The sequence below is a fragment of the Oikopleura dioica genome, chromosome 2 (genome assembly GCF_907165135.1).
Source record: "Oikopleura dioica chromosome 2, OKI2018_I68_1.0, whole genome shotgun sequence".
NCBI lineage: Eukaryota > Metazoa > Chordata > Appendicularia > Copelata > Oikopleuridae > Oikopleura > Oikopleura dioica.
The window spans coordinates 7,593,735-7,607,812 of record NC_137292.1 but is presented as its reverse complement, the minus strand read 5'-3'; the positions used below and the strand labels follow the sequence as shown (position 1 = coordinate 7,607,812).

General features: G+C 41.9%; 4 protein-coding genes across 7 annotated transcripts in view; 3 read left to right on the top strand and 1 right to left on the bottom strand.

The window, feature by feature from the left end:
* The window catches only part of LOC145696939 (26S proteasome regulatory subunit 8-like), an 88,001-nt gene extending 75,282 nt beyond the window's left edge, over positions 1-12,719 (top strand). The window contains exons 2-13 of one of the 4 annotated variants that reach the window (XM_081774060.1): positions 3,950-3,993; positions 4,221-4,363; positions 4,588-4,640; positions 4,684-4,771; positions 4,834-4,945; positions 4,987-5,099; positions 5,144-5,305; positions 5,350-5,492; positions 5,541-5,718; positions 5,763-5,861; positions 5,904-6,014; positions 6,059-6,555. In XM_081774060.1, coding sequence (XP_081630186.1) covers positions 4,226-4,363; positions 4,588-4,640; positions 4,684-4,771; positions 4,834-4,945; positions 4,987-5,099; positions 5,144-5,305; positions 5,350-5,492; positions 5,541-5,718; positions 5,763-5,861; positions 5,904-6,014; positions 6,059-6,199 — 1,338 coding nt within the window. In that variant the 5' untranslated portion in view covers positions 3,950-3,993; positions 4,221-4,225 and the 3' untranslated portion in view covers positions 6,200-6,555. The other 3 variants (XM_081774059.1, XM_081774061.1, XM_081774058.1) reach the window with 3 other exon arrangements.
* On the bottom strand, positions 6-3,492 carry LOC145696994 (endoplasmin-like). Its single transcript, XM_081774131.1, has 9 exons — positions 3,212-3,492; positions 2,204-3,052; positions 2,019-2,156; positions 1,495-1,736; positions 1,271-1,451; positions 985-1,224; positions 754-939; positions 532-708; positions 6-458 (listed from the first exon to the last, which is right to left on the bottom strand). The coding sequence occupies exons 1-9, from the start codon at positions 3,425-3,427 to the stop codon at positions 339-341; spliced, it is 2,349 nt and encodes a 782-aa protein (XP_081630257.1). The 5' UTR covers positions 3,428-3,492; the 3' UTR covers positions 6-338.
* Positions 8,523-9,054, top strand: LOC145698013 (ubiquitin-conjugating enzyme E2 D2B-like). The gene is made up of 3 exons (XM_081775219.1): positions 8,523-8,660; positions 8,703-8,833; positions 8,874-9,054. Exons 1-3 carry the CDS (start codon positions 8,523-8,525, stop codon positions 9,052-9,054), a joined length of 450 nt encoding a protein of 149 aa, XP_081631345.1.
* A 217-nt stretch (positions 12,720-12,936) lies between the features above and the next one.
* Positions 12,937-14,071, top strand: LOC145696240 (band 7 protein AGAP004871-like). The gene is made up of 6 exons (XM_081773242.1): positions 12,937-13,107; positions 13,152-13,256; positions 13,308-13,457; positions 13,505-13,681; positions 13,726-13,871; positions 13,913-14,071. The coding sequence occupies exons 1-6, from the start codon at positions 12,943-12,945 to the stop codon at positions 13,995-13,997; spliced, it is 828 nt and encodes a 275-aa protein (XP_081629368.1). The 5' UTR covers positions 12,937-12,942; the 3' UTR covers positions 13,998-14,071.
* The last annotated feature ends 7 nt before the right edge of the window (positions 14,072-14,078 follow it).

The window sequence follows — 14,078 nt, the reverse complement described above, 5'->3', positions numbered from 1 at the left end:
AGACATTCGGCGTTTTTGTTATTTATTCTCAATTCGATAAAGTAAAGTAAATGTCAGATAAAGAAAAAATAACAAAGATTTTGAAGATCAAGTTTTACAAATTGTTTTCACTAAAGGTAGTAGCTTTAGTCGTGTTCAGGATTGCACTTTGGAACAAATAAGTCTTGCACCATCCCTAGCCTCGGAAGTAGCAGAATTAAACATAAGAAAATAATATTAAATAAAGCATGGGAAGGTGAACTGTGAAGCTATAGGATGGTTAGGCTGTAACTGATAGTAATGTCTCTAATAACGTAAGGTTTAAGGTTCTAGACGAGAATTATTGCACATTTCGCTGTTTAGAGCTCTTCATGGACCTCCTCATCAGCTTCGTACGAGGCATCGACCTCTTCCTCGGCCTCGAGTTCCTCTTCGTCTTCTTCATCATCCCAGTCGCCAGCGGTGGGTTCTTCCTCGACCTGAAATTATTTTTTAAAAAAGTTGCTGGGTCAATTTTCATCATATTTCATGATTATCTCGAAATAAACTTACTGGAGTCTCAGGGTCGATGTCCAAGTTGGCGTACATGATGTTCATGATTCGGTCAGCGAAGTCAGTTGGGTCCTTGAGAGTGTAGCCAGATCGGAGAGCGGCCTGGTCGAAGAGAAGCTTGGCGATCTCCTCTGCCGCGGCGTCTTGATCATCAGCTTCAACTCGCTCGAGAAGAGTCTAAATATTGAAAGTTAGAACACAAAAAGATTGAATGAATATTACGTTGGAAAGAGGATGTCGGGGGTTGATGGCGAAGATTTTCTTCTGGTTGGCGTAGAACTCGGAGGAAGCGTCGTTGCCAGTCTGGTAAGCCTGAGCCTTCATGATTCGCTCCATGTTTCCGGACCAGCCGTACTGGGAAGCGACGAGGGCAGCTGGCGAAGATTCGAGAGAGGGGGAGATAATAGCCTAAAGCAACCTTGTTATCTATGTTTACAAATTGTTGAGTATCACCTTCTCGATCTTGTTGAAGAGGGCCTTTGACTTGAGCCAGTCAAGGAGTGGCTCGTACTTCTTCTCCATTCGCTCGAGGAAGCTCTTGTTGACATCGATGTCGACACCTTCCTTGGCCACGTTCTGGAATCGCTTGCCGTCGAATTCTGGAAGAGCTTGGATAGTGTACTCATCGACGGGCTCGACGAGGTAGATGATTTCGTAACCCTTCTTGATGAGTCGCTCGGTGAAGATGGAGCTCTGGAATGAATGGTTTAGCGAGTGATAATTTAATTGAGAGTTATACCTGGACATCCTTCAAAGAGGTACCGGCACAGAAGAAGATTTTCTCCTGGTTCTCCTTCATTCGCTCAACATATTCTTCAAGTGAGTGCCATCCTGCACCGTCGTCCTTAGAAGTTCGGAATCGGAGGAGCTTGGCGAGTCGGGTTCGGTTGGAGTTATCTTCGATGACACCGAGTTTGACGCTGGGAAAATGAATAAGGTTATGAAATTATGAATTATTCATACTTGGTGGAGTATTGCTTCCAGAAGGTTTCGGTGTATTCATCGACATCGATCTTCTTGATCATATCAAGAGCCTTTCGGACAAGCTTCTTCTTGATGACCTTGAGGAGCTTGTGCTGCTGGAGGGTTTCACGAGAAACGTTCAATGGAAGATCATCGGAATCAACAACACCTCGGATGAACTGGAGGTATTTTGGCATCATGTCAGTGAAGTCATCGGTGATAAAGACACGTCGGACGTACATCTAACGAAGCAAACGTGAGTCAATATTTAACATTAAATTAAACACTAAGGTGCCATTTGCAATGCCATAAAAATTTTCTATGCTAATACCGGCGCAAAGGTCTAATTTACAATCAAACTAGCTGGAACCTTGATTTTATCTTGGTATTTTCGAGCGTTGTGTTCATAAATGCTTATTTCAGGAATGAAAAGCATCGCTTTGAAGGAAACTTCTCCTTCGGCGTGAAAATGGGCTCTGGCAATCGATTTGGCATTTTGATCCTAAAGCGTAAACGTGAATAACCTTGATGTTATCGCCCTTCTTCTGGCCGTAGTCGTTGAACATGTCTCGTTCGGCTTGCTTGGGAACAAAGAGGATGGCTTTAAAGGAGACTTCACCTTCGGCGGAGAAGTGAGTGTAAGTCATTGGCTTGGTGTTGTCCTGAAAGGGTAAATCTAATCCCTAGCCGTTTTTATCACCGCGCTTACCTTGGCAATAGCGGCGTAGAATTTTTCGTATTCCTCCTCATCGATCTCGGCGGTCTTTCGCTGCCAGATGGGTTTGGTGGAGTTGATGAGTTCCCAGTCGTAGACGGTCTTGGTAACCTTCTGAGTCTTTGGCTTTTCTTCGTCGGATTCTTCCTCGACCTTGCCTTCTTCATCTTCGTCAGCGCTGACTTCCTCATCGGCTTCTTCTTCGACTGGGACTTCTTCCTCGACCTGCTTGGATCCCCAGAGGTAGATTGGGAAGTTGATGAACTGAGAGTATTTCTGGATGAGTTCCTTGACAGACTGATGCTGAAGGTAATCGCCAGCTTCTTCCTTCAAGTAGAGCGAGACAGTGGTACCTCGTGGAAGAGTGTTTCCTCGGGGATCCTTGGCGATGGAGAATTCAAGAGAGTCGGATTCCCAGACGTACTGGTCATCTTCGTTGTGCTTAGAGGTGACGACGACCTTGTCGGCAACGAGGAAAGCGGAGTAGAAGCCGACACCGAACTGACCGATAAGATCAGAAGCAGAGTCTTCGTTTCCGGAGTTGGACATCTTCTCGAAGAATTCAGAAGTACCAGACTTAGCGATGGTACCGAGGTTCTTCTTGAGGTGCTCCTGGGTCATACCAATACCAGTATCAGTGATGTGGATAACATTGGCGTCCTTCTCGACCTTGATCTTGATGGAGAGCTCGTCAGTGGCAGAGAGAGCATCGTGATCAGTGAGAGACATAAGTCGGATCTTGTCAAGGGCATCGGAAGCGTTGGAGATAAGTTCTCGAAGGAAAATGTCTTTGTTCTTGTAGAGCGAGTTGATAATAAGCTTCATCATTCGGGAGACTTCAGCCTTTTCGCGAGTTTAACAAAGCTGAATTCAACAAAGAGAATATGCAAAATTTTTAGATTGCCATCTCTTTGTTTTTACCAATGACCCTATTGAAAATTGATTTGTTTTTGCTTAAAATAACTAGTGAAAAGTTGCCTACATTAAAAACGGCTGTTAAACACATTCCTGGAAGGCCATGGTTTCGGAGGACTCTCGGAGCGCGGCCTGCTCCTCAGCGCTGAAGCCATCAAGGGTGATGGCTTCGTCTTCTTTGGCAGCGACGTCATCGTCGGTGGCATCGTCGTGGAAGTTGACAGAGTCGTCAGCAACAGCTTCCTCTTGGGCGGTAACAGTGCCGAAGAGGGCCAGAGTGGCCAAGGCCAAATAGAGCTTCATTTAGTTTAGTTTCTCTTGCACCTACGGACCCGGAAAAAGAGAAGAGGGAGACACAGTAGCTTCAATAGCCAGATTCCGTGTGAGTCCAAGAGGGTGCAAGGAAACTTTCATCGCTTGAATGTGCTGCGTCGCCGTGGGAGACGGGCCAATCAAATAGCGCCATTCAGGGGGACAGCATGACGTGGCCATAACGTATTGCTGAGAAAGATTTTTGCCCTTTTTCGAGAGTTACAAGATCCCCTGTCGAGTTACGTGCACACCCTGGAAGACCAACCATATGTCACCAGAAACCAACACTAACTTACTCGTCTTATTTACACCTTAGTCATTATCGGTATTTGCTGTAGAAACTGCCGGTTTTTTTGAGACACTGGTCTCTTTGATTGTAGGAAAATTTATAGACATTTATCGCTTCAGGCAAAGCTTCATTTTTCTTCTTATCAGATAGTCGTTCTAGGAATTTTAATTCGACTATGAGTCATTTGTTTTAAACATGACCAAATTTTAATTTCGTCCGTTTAGATTGATTTCGATTAAATTTTAGCCTTCAGCGTCTATGTTTTAAGAATTGGGCTCAAGAAAAAACTAAGACTATTGAAACATCAGATTTTCTCAACTCTATCAAACTTCAAGTAACGAGCATCAAAGAAAAAAGAATGAGCCGACTGCTCAATCTTTTCTAGATCAGCGGCGTCGAATGATTTTGTTGCCTTCATTTTCATTCTTGAAGAGATAGAGGTGTGGTTTCCAGACCCTTAGTTTTTATTCTTTTCTTTTGCGAGCCCAGAAACAGCCTTTATGCCCCAAAAACGAACACGCAAGTCTGACGAAGGAGATAAATATCTGAAACCCAGTTCGAAGAAGTTTCGAGCGCCCAAATCATCCGAAAAGGCGGAGCAAGAAGAAGTCACCGCGGTCATCAAACAACTCAACCAGGTAAAAAATAATAAAAGGAACATCATCAATTAGTCCATCTTCTCAAGCTCTTTTTCTTTCACTTTTGACCTTGTATGAAGCGCGCATTGGAGCACACTAGTTGGGCACGAAATCCGCTGTTCTCATCAAAATACCTTTCTTCCTATTTCTTTCTTTCTCTTCTATTTTCTTCATCAAATTTGCTCGATTTCAATTGCGTATTTTTACTTCTAATCGATCTTCAGATGGATATTGATAATCAAGTTCAAGAGGGAGGAATTGCAAACTACTATCAAAGGTACCAAAATGACCATCATACGTAACTCTATCTATTTTTACAGTCAATTGCTCGAGCTCAATGCGATTAAAAATGACAAGGAGCAAAATGTGCGCCGACTAGAAGCCCAACGAAATAGTTTGAACAGTCAGGTAATTCGCTTACTACAGCAAATAGACGCATTTGCCTGTTCTTTTGCTAAACAATTGTTTAGGTTCGACTTCTTCGGGAGGAGCTGCAGCTCCTCCAGGAGCAGGGAAGTTATGTAGGAGAAGTGATCAAGCCGATGACAAAGAACAAGGTTTTAATAACAATGAACCAACGAGGTAGATTAAAATTTAGGTTCTCGTCAAAATTCATCCTGAAGGAAAATTTGTCGTTGATATCGATTCAAAAATCAAGATCGAAGACCTGAAAGCGACCACCCGCGTTGCCCTCAAGAGCGATTCCTACCTGCTCCATAAGATCCTTCCCAACAAGGTCAGTGAGACTTCTTCCGCTTGATTTTGGAACTCGACGTTTAGATCGATCCTCTTGTCTCGCTGATGATGGTCGAGAAAGTGCCAGACTCCACTTACGAAATGATAGGCGGCCTGGACAAACAGATCAAAGAAATCAAAGAAGTCATCGAATTGCCCGTCAAACATCCTGAACTCTTCGAAGCGCTCGGTATCGCACAGCCAAAGGTAGATTTGAAACAGCTCTTGCACGAATTTTTACCGAATCCCAGGGTGTTCTTCTTTACGGCCCTCCCGGAACTGGCAAGACTCTTCTTGCGCGAGCAGTGGCTCATCACACTGATTGTACATTCATCCGAGTCTCTGGCTCCGAACTCGTGCAGAAATTCATTGGTGAAGGTTCCCGTATGGTCAGGTACTATTGAATTTTATAAAAAAACTCGGTTCTAACCATTTTGTCAAGAGAACTGTTCGTGATGGCGCGAGAGCACTCCCCTAGTATTATTTTCATGGACGAAATTGATTCCATCGGTTCCTCTCGAATGGAATCCGGCAGCGGCGGTGGCGACTCCGAGGTCCAGAGAACCATGCTCGAGCTTTTGAACCAGCTCGATGGTTTCGAACCCCACCAAAATATCAAAGTAAGAGCTCACATACTCACGCGGTTAGAATCATCCTTTTTTAGATTATTATGGCGACAAATCGAATCGACATCCTCGACAGCGCTCTTCTCCGACCCGGCCGTATCGATAGAAAGATTGAGTTCCCAGCACCAAATGAAGACGTAATCAAAACTAAATCTGAATGAAAATCTAACCAATCTTAGGCGCGAGTGGATATTCTGAGGATCCACAGTCGAAAAATGAACCTCACTCGAGGAATCAACTTGCGCAAGATTGCCGAAAAGATGCAGGGGGCTTCTGGTGCCGAGTCCAAGGTAATTATTCATTTCTGAGGCCTCTCAGAAGAGCTGTCTTTCAGGGAGTCTGCACTGAAGCTGGCATGTACGCGCTTCGAGAGCGACGAGTCCACGTGACTCAGGAAGACTTCGAAATGGCCGTGGCAAAGGTTATGCAAAAGGACTCAGAAAAGAACATGTCCGTCAAGCAGCTCTGGAAGTAAACACTGAAGAAAAACACTCACGCCAATACATGTAACAATGTTATAAAAAAGATAAAAGTATAAAGTTAGCCTGTATGTTATTTTTCAACTTCTCACGAAAGACTTTTGTTTCTGTACACTTGAAATTTTAAAATTAATCTTCACATTGCGGCTTGTTTCTTTATTTAACTCGATTTAGTTTTTAGTAAAGCTTATTCCTAAAATCCAACTTTCCGATAGTTTCTTTCCTAGATTTTTTCCTTCTTTGTTGAGAGCTCGTACCCACCATTCATAAAAAGAAAAACTCACATGTAACAAAAGGATATCTTATTGCCTGTTATTACATCGGATAAAAAATATACGTGAACAATCTTGAACCTTAGAAATTGAACTCAATGATTTCGCGCGTTTTTGTCAGGAACCTCGCATTTCCAAATCACGGGCCTCTTTACAAAAGCTGGCTGTCAATTTGTAAGCCAGCGACAGACATTTGTATGGATATTTCGACAAAATCACCGATTATCAGAAAGAATATCTTCATTCCTGTTGGAAATGTAAGGATTTCCAGTATGAAATAACGCAGAATTAAATGTATGAAAAAGGGTCTTGCAAATTTGGACCACCAGATCTCGGCGAGGCTGGAGAAAGATCCAGCTCGGAGGAGAATGTTCATGAACTCGTCGATCAATCTTACCGAGAAATCAGCAAATGAAAAGGGCTCGAACTTTTTTGGCCAGCTTTTGACATTTCTCGTCGCGTACAATCTTATTTCTGGAATTCTTCACTACATTTATTACAATATTATTTACTATAATCCTGATATCGGTAAGTTTCTTTTCAAAAAGTCATTTTCAAGCGTTGATTTCCTAGACCCCAAAAACGCCAGTGCAGCGGTCAGTAACGAATTGCTAGACTTGAATAGAGAAATCATGAGTATCAGGTAGACAGCGTCCTTCTACTATCTATCCAGTCCTTTTTCAGACAAGAGATGAGACTGATGCATTTGGACAAGAATAAATCGTCGATCGAAAGTCAAACTTTGTCAAATAAGATCTCAGAGATTTCGGCAGAAAACGAGAAATTGAGAAAAGAACTTGAGGAAGTAAAGTCCACGCTGGAACTTTTGAAGAAACAGATTCTCATGAATTAAATTTACTATTTATTGTAAAAAATGTTCATTTTTCTTTTCAATAGAATGAGCAACTGGGACGACGCAGAGTTCAATGCCGAGTTCGATCCGAACAAGGATTATTCCGTTCAGGTTCAGAAAAATGACGGAGGACTCTCCTCGACTCAGGTGAGTAACGAATTCTTTCGAGAATATAAGTTGTAAAGAAAAATCCAAGAGAGCCCTTCAAAAAATCGCTGAATCAGAAGAAATAGGAGCCCAAACTGCGAGTGAATTATACAGACAAAGAGAAGTTTTGGAAAGGTAATCATAAGAGTAAGAAGTTACAGACATTTCATCAATTTAATCAGGACGAAAGGGCGCCTAGAAGAGTCCGAGTCTCACCTGCGCGAATCTGAAGGTCATCTCAAATCAATAAAAGTAAGGCTAGACTCACCATCATCCAAAAACTATGATTTTATAAGTCTTTCTGGGGTCAGACGATGCAAAACTGGTTCGGAAAGAAACCAAAAGGTGATGCAAGCAGCTCTCCGTCCAAGAAGTCATCGAGTCCAGCGAAGGCAACGGCTGCCTCTTCAGTTTCTAGCTCGAACCCTAGCTCGCTTGGCCAGTCAAGCGGCATGTCTTCGTCTTCTAGCGCCGATCACATGAGTAGATTGGCCAACAAGAAGGCTCCAAGTACAAGAGAACAACAGGTAACTACAAGATCATCAATTCCCGAGAAATCAACAAGGAGTTTCTTAGATTGAGCAAAATCTTACCGATATGTCATCTGGTCTATCGCGTCTGAAAAACCTCGGTTTGACGCTTCAAACTGAAATCGACGCCCAAGACGAGCTCATTGACGATGTTGATTTGGCGATTCAAAGAAACAACTTGAAAACACAGAGTATGAACAAGCAGATGAACAAGATGCTCAAAAAATAGTCTTTCAAGTTTCAATTACGAATTCAATCTTCTTTCATTATCTTGCCATCGAGCTTACGTATTACTAACAGATATCTTGTACTTTCCATCAATTCAGTATTTCGCTGCAATATCCTTAATCCACTACTTGTTATTCATGATTCGTGAGTCACGAATCGTGACTAATTTTTATTTTCCCTTTTAACGATTCTATGCAGACTGTTTTTGAATAGCTTTCACGCCTCAAGTCTTCAAAATTACTTTTTATTCGAGACCCTTTTTATTCAGAGAGCCAAAGTTAGTTTTAGAATGGCGACAGGGCGAGTGAAAAAAGAATTGAAAGATCTGGCCAAGTCGCCTGTCGAAGGAATTACAATCACTCCCAGCGAAAATGACATGTTCAGCTGGGCGGCTGTTCTCGAGGGTCCGAAAGATACACCTTACGAGGTACTGAACATATCGTAGTATTGAGATTTTCACGATTTATAGGGCGGTAAATTCAACCTGACAATCAGTTTTCCCCCGGATTATCCCTTCAAGCCGCCAAAAGTAAAGGTGCTTACGAAACTCTATCACGTAAATGTCAGCGACGAAGGCTACATCTGCATGGATATACTTGCGTAAGAAACATTCTTCGTCAAAAATAAAACGCTATTTCAGAGGCAGTTGGACTCCCGCCCTTAGCATTCAAAAAGTCCTTATCTCGTTCCTCTCATTTCTGATGTCTCCAAATCCAGATCACGCTCTCAATCCTGACCGAGCAAAAGTTCTCCGAGAAAATCCTGACGAGTATTACAAAACTGCGCGTGACTGGGTTCAGAAACACGCGATGGAAAATTGAAAAATAAGCAAAAAGAAAATAAAATTCAACCACTCGCTCTGTTCATTATATTTTTATTATCGTTCTGTGTTTTAAAAGTTGCTTTTACGATTATTGTCAAATCAGTCGAATATAGATAAAAATTAGTTAAAAAATTTAAAGTACCAGTTCTTATTTACTAGATGTCCGATAAAGTTGAAGATCTCTCTTTACCAAACGCTGTCGTAGCACGAATTATCAAAGAGGCTCTTCCACCAGGATCTATCGTTGCCAAGGTTTGGAACTTTCCCAGTTTTCAAATTGAAACATTTTCTCATCAAAGGACGCAAAACTTGCGATTGCTAAAGCTACATCACTTTTCATCGTTTACCTCAGTCAAACTGCTACAGAAGTTGCTTCAAATAACAAGGTACATTTCCGCAACAATCAAATAATAAAAGGAATCATCAGCGAAAAACGCTAAAAGAATCAGACATCATCGATGCTCTGAGTGAGACAGAATTTGACGATTTGGTTCCACTTGTGAAATCAGAGCTCGAAGCTGCAAAAGTGAAGAAAGCTAACAAGGTTTTCGCTCTCCACTGTAGCTTTTGATAAAACAAGATTTAGGCAAAAGAAAAGAAGGAAAAAAAAGCTGAAGAAGAAAAGGGTGAAAACGAGGCTGAAGAAGAAGCCGGCGGTGAAGTGAACACTGAAGCCGATAAAGAAAACGCCGAGCAGAAAAACAATGAGGACGAAATGGAATCGTAATTCATTGTAAATTAGCGGAATCAGCACGCTTTTAGGACCAAATTTTACATGTAAAGCTATCTTTCTCTGATGTTACCGTTTACACTGCCTTTATCAAACCTTTTTTTTTTGACAAGCTGTGTCTTAGCGCAGATTATTTAGAATGGCCCTCGAATGGACTCACTCCATCAACTTGGACATACCAAACATAAGAAAGTATTTTTGGTACGAAATAGTCTTCAAATCACCGTGTGAAGAACAGTTAACCTACGAAGAAGTAGAAAGAGCGTATCGCAACTTTCTATTCGCGAGTAAGTCCGCGAGAATCACTCCGAAGACTCCGATCTTGCTGTTAAAAGATAACGGTGGAGAAGAAGTTCTGCAAACCAAAGAAGGCTTCCATATCAGAGGAGGCTATGATGATTTCTTAGAGGTTTTTTTGCTCATTCTTTTTCCCTTTCTTCATAATATTGAAGGATGCCGGTGATGGGAACTTCTGCTGTCAAATTATCTCCCTCTTTAAAGTCAAGCCTTTTCCGGAAGAACATGGAGACGCATGGAATCTGAAGCTTATAGATACATGTAAACTGACGGATGATAGAAACGTCGGTGGTGCCACTTTTTCCCAGCTCATGGCGCAGATGATCTTCTCCGACTTTGACCCTGAGTTAGCATTTGCGCCGATAGATGCTACTGAGAAAGATGATGATCATGATAGAGACGGGGATGAAAACGAAATTCCAGTGAGGGAGAGAACGTATAGATATGACAGTTATCGGCTCAGTCACTTCTTCGAAGACGAAGCAACGGGTTTCTTAATAAATCCATTGTATGGATTCTAAAAGAATTCTTTAGGAAAAGTGCACTTAGCAGTCATCGTTCAAAACATTGTAGAGGACTACACGCTTTTGGAATACATGGCCATTATAAGAGAGGCCTTTGACAACGATGACAATAACCGTCAAGAGTCACTTGATCAAGCTATAGATGAAGCCATTCAATTCCAGGTTGTCTACAATGAGGAACTCGACGTGTTCGCGTCTATCGATGGCATCCGCAAAGACGCTCGCCCAAACTCATGCATGACAGTTACCGCCAACCCTGGTGGAAAAAGAACGTACAATAAACGGCTGACGATCAAGAGCATGTACGAAAAGCAAGGGTTGAACATCACTATCGCCGAACAGCCTATTTGCTTTCAAAACAAGCACGAAAAGGATGGATACTTGACTGTCGCTTTCGATTCCGGTCCAGACATGACAGGGGTTGACTGGCTTGAGAAAAGAATTATCGTTCCAGAGTTGTGGACAATGACTGGAACTGTCGATCCACAGAAACAGCAGTACCTAGCTGTCGCAAATACTGATCGATATCGAATGGAAAATTCTATTCTTGCTCATGCACAGAAAGCGATTCGATTTATGTTTCAAAAAGCTGGTTCCATGCATTTAATGTTTCCACTTTGGTTCACATCCGCTGGCAACACACTCAAATGCGATCCTGATTTGATTCCGAGAGGCAGAGTTAACCTCAAGCTCAAGAAAGTAGCGATTAAGAACTGGACAATTATGTGCTGCTCTGAGCTAGAAGCTGTAGGAGCTGTTAAGTCGCAGATGATGCAAATTTGCAACGATAATGGAATCAAAATGAAAGCTCCTAGCGAGATAATGATCGAAAACGAGGAAAAACATGATCCAAAATCATGGGTAGCAAAGTTACCCAATACATGGGAGCAGAACAAGAGCTCGTTGCTGTGGCTCATCTTGCCACTTTTCCGGGAGGATCTTTACAGAGAGATCAAGAAGAGGTGCATCAATATTCACTTGCCCGTCTTTGTCCAAACTGAATCAAGATTCCCTCAAAGCGACAGGTACATTTCTCCAGCGTTACTCCGATTAAATCTTTCAAAAGGGATCGCTGGATAGAAAAGTACTCGAAAAATCGAGTGAATGATATCATCACAAAACTTGGAGCGCCAAAACAAACTCGTAATTGGACTTTAACAGGCTATCCGAAGAATAAAACCTTGTTGATTATTGCAATTCATGAATCGAATGGCTACTTCAGTTTTGTTTACAATCATCAAGAGCGAAAGCAAAATCAGTACAATACATGCAACATCCTCAAAGCCGGGCACCCAGTCGTTAAACTCACAAATGAATACATGGATGACGGTCAAAGAACCTTCATGGAAGGTTTGTAATTTTGTTCGGACTATGATACAAACAAGCTATTCAGATATCGCCGACAGTATCAACACAATCTTAACCAAACTCAAGTATGAACCGGATGAGATTTTACTTCTTGCTGGTGGTCAGTTCGACGTTCACATTTTCAATCAAATGCTCGAAGACGCAAATAAAGCAAAATGGTCAAATGAAAAGGGAATGATCAATCAAAGAGATCATGGTCATCTGATGAAGTACTTGGATGGTGCAAATTTGAGAGTCACAATGGCTAAAATAGAGGGAATTGACCGACGATTGGACCGAAGAAAAGAGATCAGTGGCAACCATATCCATATAGCTCCTATGAAAGAGTTTGCCACAAGAGGCGCGGCTGTGAGCAATATTCGTCCTATCAGGGAAGGGTATTTATTGAAGTATCAACTGCTCAGAGTATTGCATGCATAATAAAACCCAATATAAGTGTCCATCTGATCAACCGCTCAACAACGATGACCCATTACTTGCTTCAGTCAATTCTATACGATTTACAAGCGCCTCCCCAACATTCAATCCAAAGAAAGAGAAAGCCAGAACTCTGGCCCATGATCTGGGCCCGAAAGATTTGCAACCGCCTCGAAGAAGGCATCATCAAAGCGAATGAATTCAAAGAGCATTTTAATGAACACCCAGAAGGAATTATTTTCATCTAAATTGTCAAGTATCATTGCCACGGAAATCTATGCATTTATCTTTCTTCTTCATTGAAAAACAATAAAAGGATACTCTGAATTGAAATCATACTCTGCGACAAGACTCTATTTACTCGAGTTAGTTGTAAGATAAGTGTCTAATTTGTTCTTTATTTGTTTCAAGAATTCAGGAAATTTACGCATTCAGGAATTGGCAGATGCATTTACTAGTAAAGTTACTAGTAGTCAAAAAAGTGTCCAAAAGTTTCTAGACACGAATTTCTAACCTAGTTTATTTTGAATACAAGCACATTCGCGCAAACATGACTTTCAACAACACGCAAATCGCGCATCAAGAGTATATTCCACGAAAGAATGAAGATGAAGCTAAACCACCTGGTATTTTTGACGGAATCTTGGTATTTTTGACCTGGATTCTGATCATAATCTTCCCGTGTTTCTGGTGTCAGGCGGTTCAAACGATCCAGGTAATTACCGCTACTAGAATGAGCGATTCCAACAATCGTTCGAGGACTACGAGAGAGCTGTCATTTACCAGCTTGGCCGACTTCAAGCTGGTTCCAGCGAGAAAAGGGGTATGTTCTGCCTCAATTTCTTTGTCAACCACATTGAGAAGGTAAAAAGATCTTATTTAAAGCATTGTTCATTCATTTCAAATTTTCACAAGGTTGATATCCGTACTCAAGTCTTCGATATCCCCCGCCAAGAAGTTTTATCCAAGGACGCAGTCACTATCCGAGTCGATGCAGTTGCGCAGTATAAAATTGTCAAACCTCTTGCAGCCATCGATTCTGTCATGAATTACAATCACACAACCGTAAGTTTTCCCATAAATCTGATTCACTCACGGTTTTTTTATTTAAGCGTCTTCTTGCGCAAACTCATTTGCGAAATATCCTTGGCCAAAAGAGCTTGCAGGAGATTTTGAATCAGCGAGAAGAAATCTCCCGGGTTTTGCAAAGAAGCCTCGATGAGGCCACCGACGACTGGGGAATCAAAGTAGAGAGCGTCGAAGTGAAAGACATTATTCTTCCACCTGCGGTCAGTTTTATACCAAGATAAGTGTCTTAATTGTTAATTCAAAGATGCAACGCGCCATGGCCGCAGAAGCTGAAGCTTCTCGAGAAGCAAAGGCCAAACTGACCCAGGCTGTTGGCGAACGGGAAGCAGCCAAAAACATTGCTGATGCTGCGCGAATGATGGCTTCTAATCCCAAGGCCCTCCAACTTCGGTAATTTATAGATTCAACCCCTAACCGCAAGTTTCCTTCAGATACCTCCAAACTCTCAATACAGTCGCTGCTCAGAAAAACTCCACGATTGTTTTCCCACTTCCGACTGAACTCCTCTCCAAATAATGAGCGTGAAAGAAATCAAAAGCTAAATATTTTAATCCACTTCTATTTATCTAAATAATATATTAACAATCACACATTTTG

Bases quoted from the DNA above. Each gene is read 5' to 3' on its own strand.
- LOC145696240 (XM_081773242.1), top strand. From the start codon at position 12,943: ATGACTTTCAACAACACGCAAATCGCGCATCAAGAGTATATTCCACGA. The intron at 13,108-13,151 runs GTAATTACCGCT...CAATCGTTCGAG, and splicing joins AGGCGGTTCAAACGATCCAG to GACTACGAGAGAGCTGTCAT. The intron at 13,872-13,912 runs GTAATTTATAGA...AGTTTCCTTCAG, and splicing joins CCCAAGGCCCTCCAACTTCG to ATACCTCCAAACTCTCAATA.
- LOC145698013 (XM_081775219.1), top strand. From the start codon at position 8,523: ATGGCGACAGGGCGAGTGAAAAAAGAATTGAAAGATCTGGCCAAGTCG. The intron at 8,661-8,702 runs GTACTGAACATA...CACGATTTATAG, and splicing joins CGAAAGATACACCTTACGAG to GGCGGTAAATTCAACCTGAC. The intron at 8,834-8,873 runs GTAAGAAACATT...ACGCTATTTCAG, and splicing joins ATCTGCATGGATATACTTGC to AGGCAGTTGGACTCCCGCCC.
- LOC145696994 (XM_081774131.1), bottom strand. From the start codon at position 3,427: ATGAAGCTCTATTTGGCCTTGGCCACTCTGGCCCTCTTCGGCACTGTT. The intron at 2,157-2,203 runs GTAAGCGCGGTG...TTACCCTTTCAG, and splicing joins TCTACGCCGCTATTGCCAAG to GACAACACCAAGCCAATGAC. The intron at 459-531 runs GTAAGTTTATTT...AAATAATTTCAG, and splicing joins ACATCGACCCTGAGACTCCA to GTCGAGGAAGAACCCACCGC.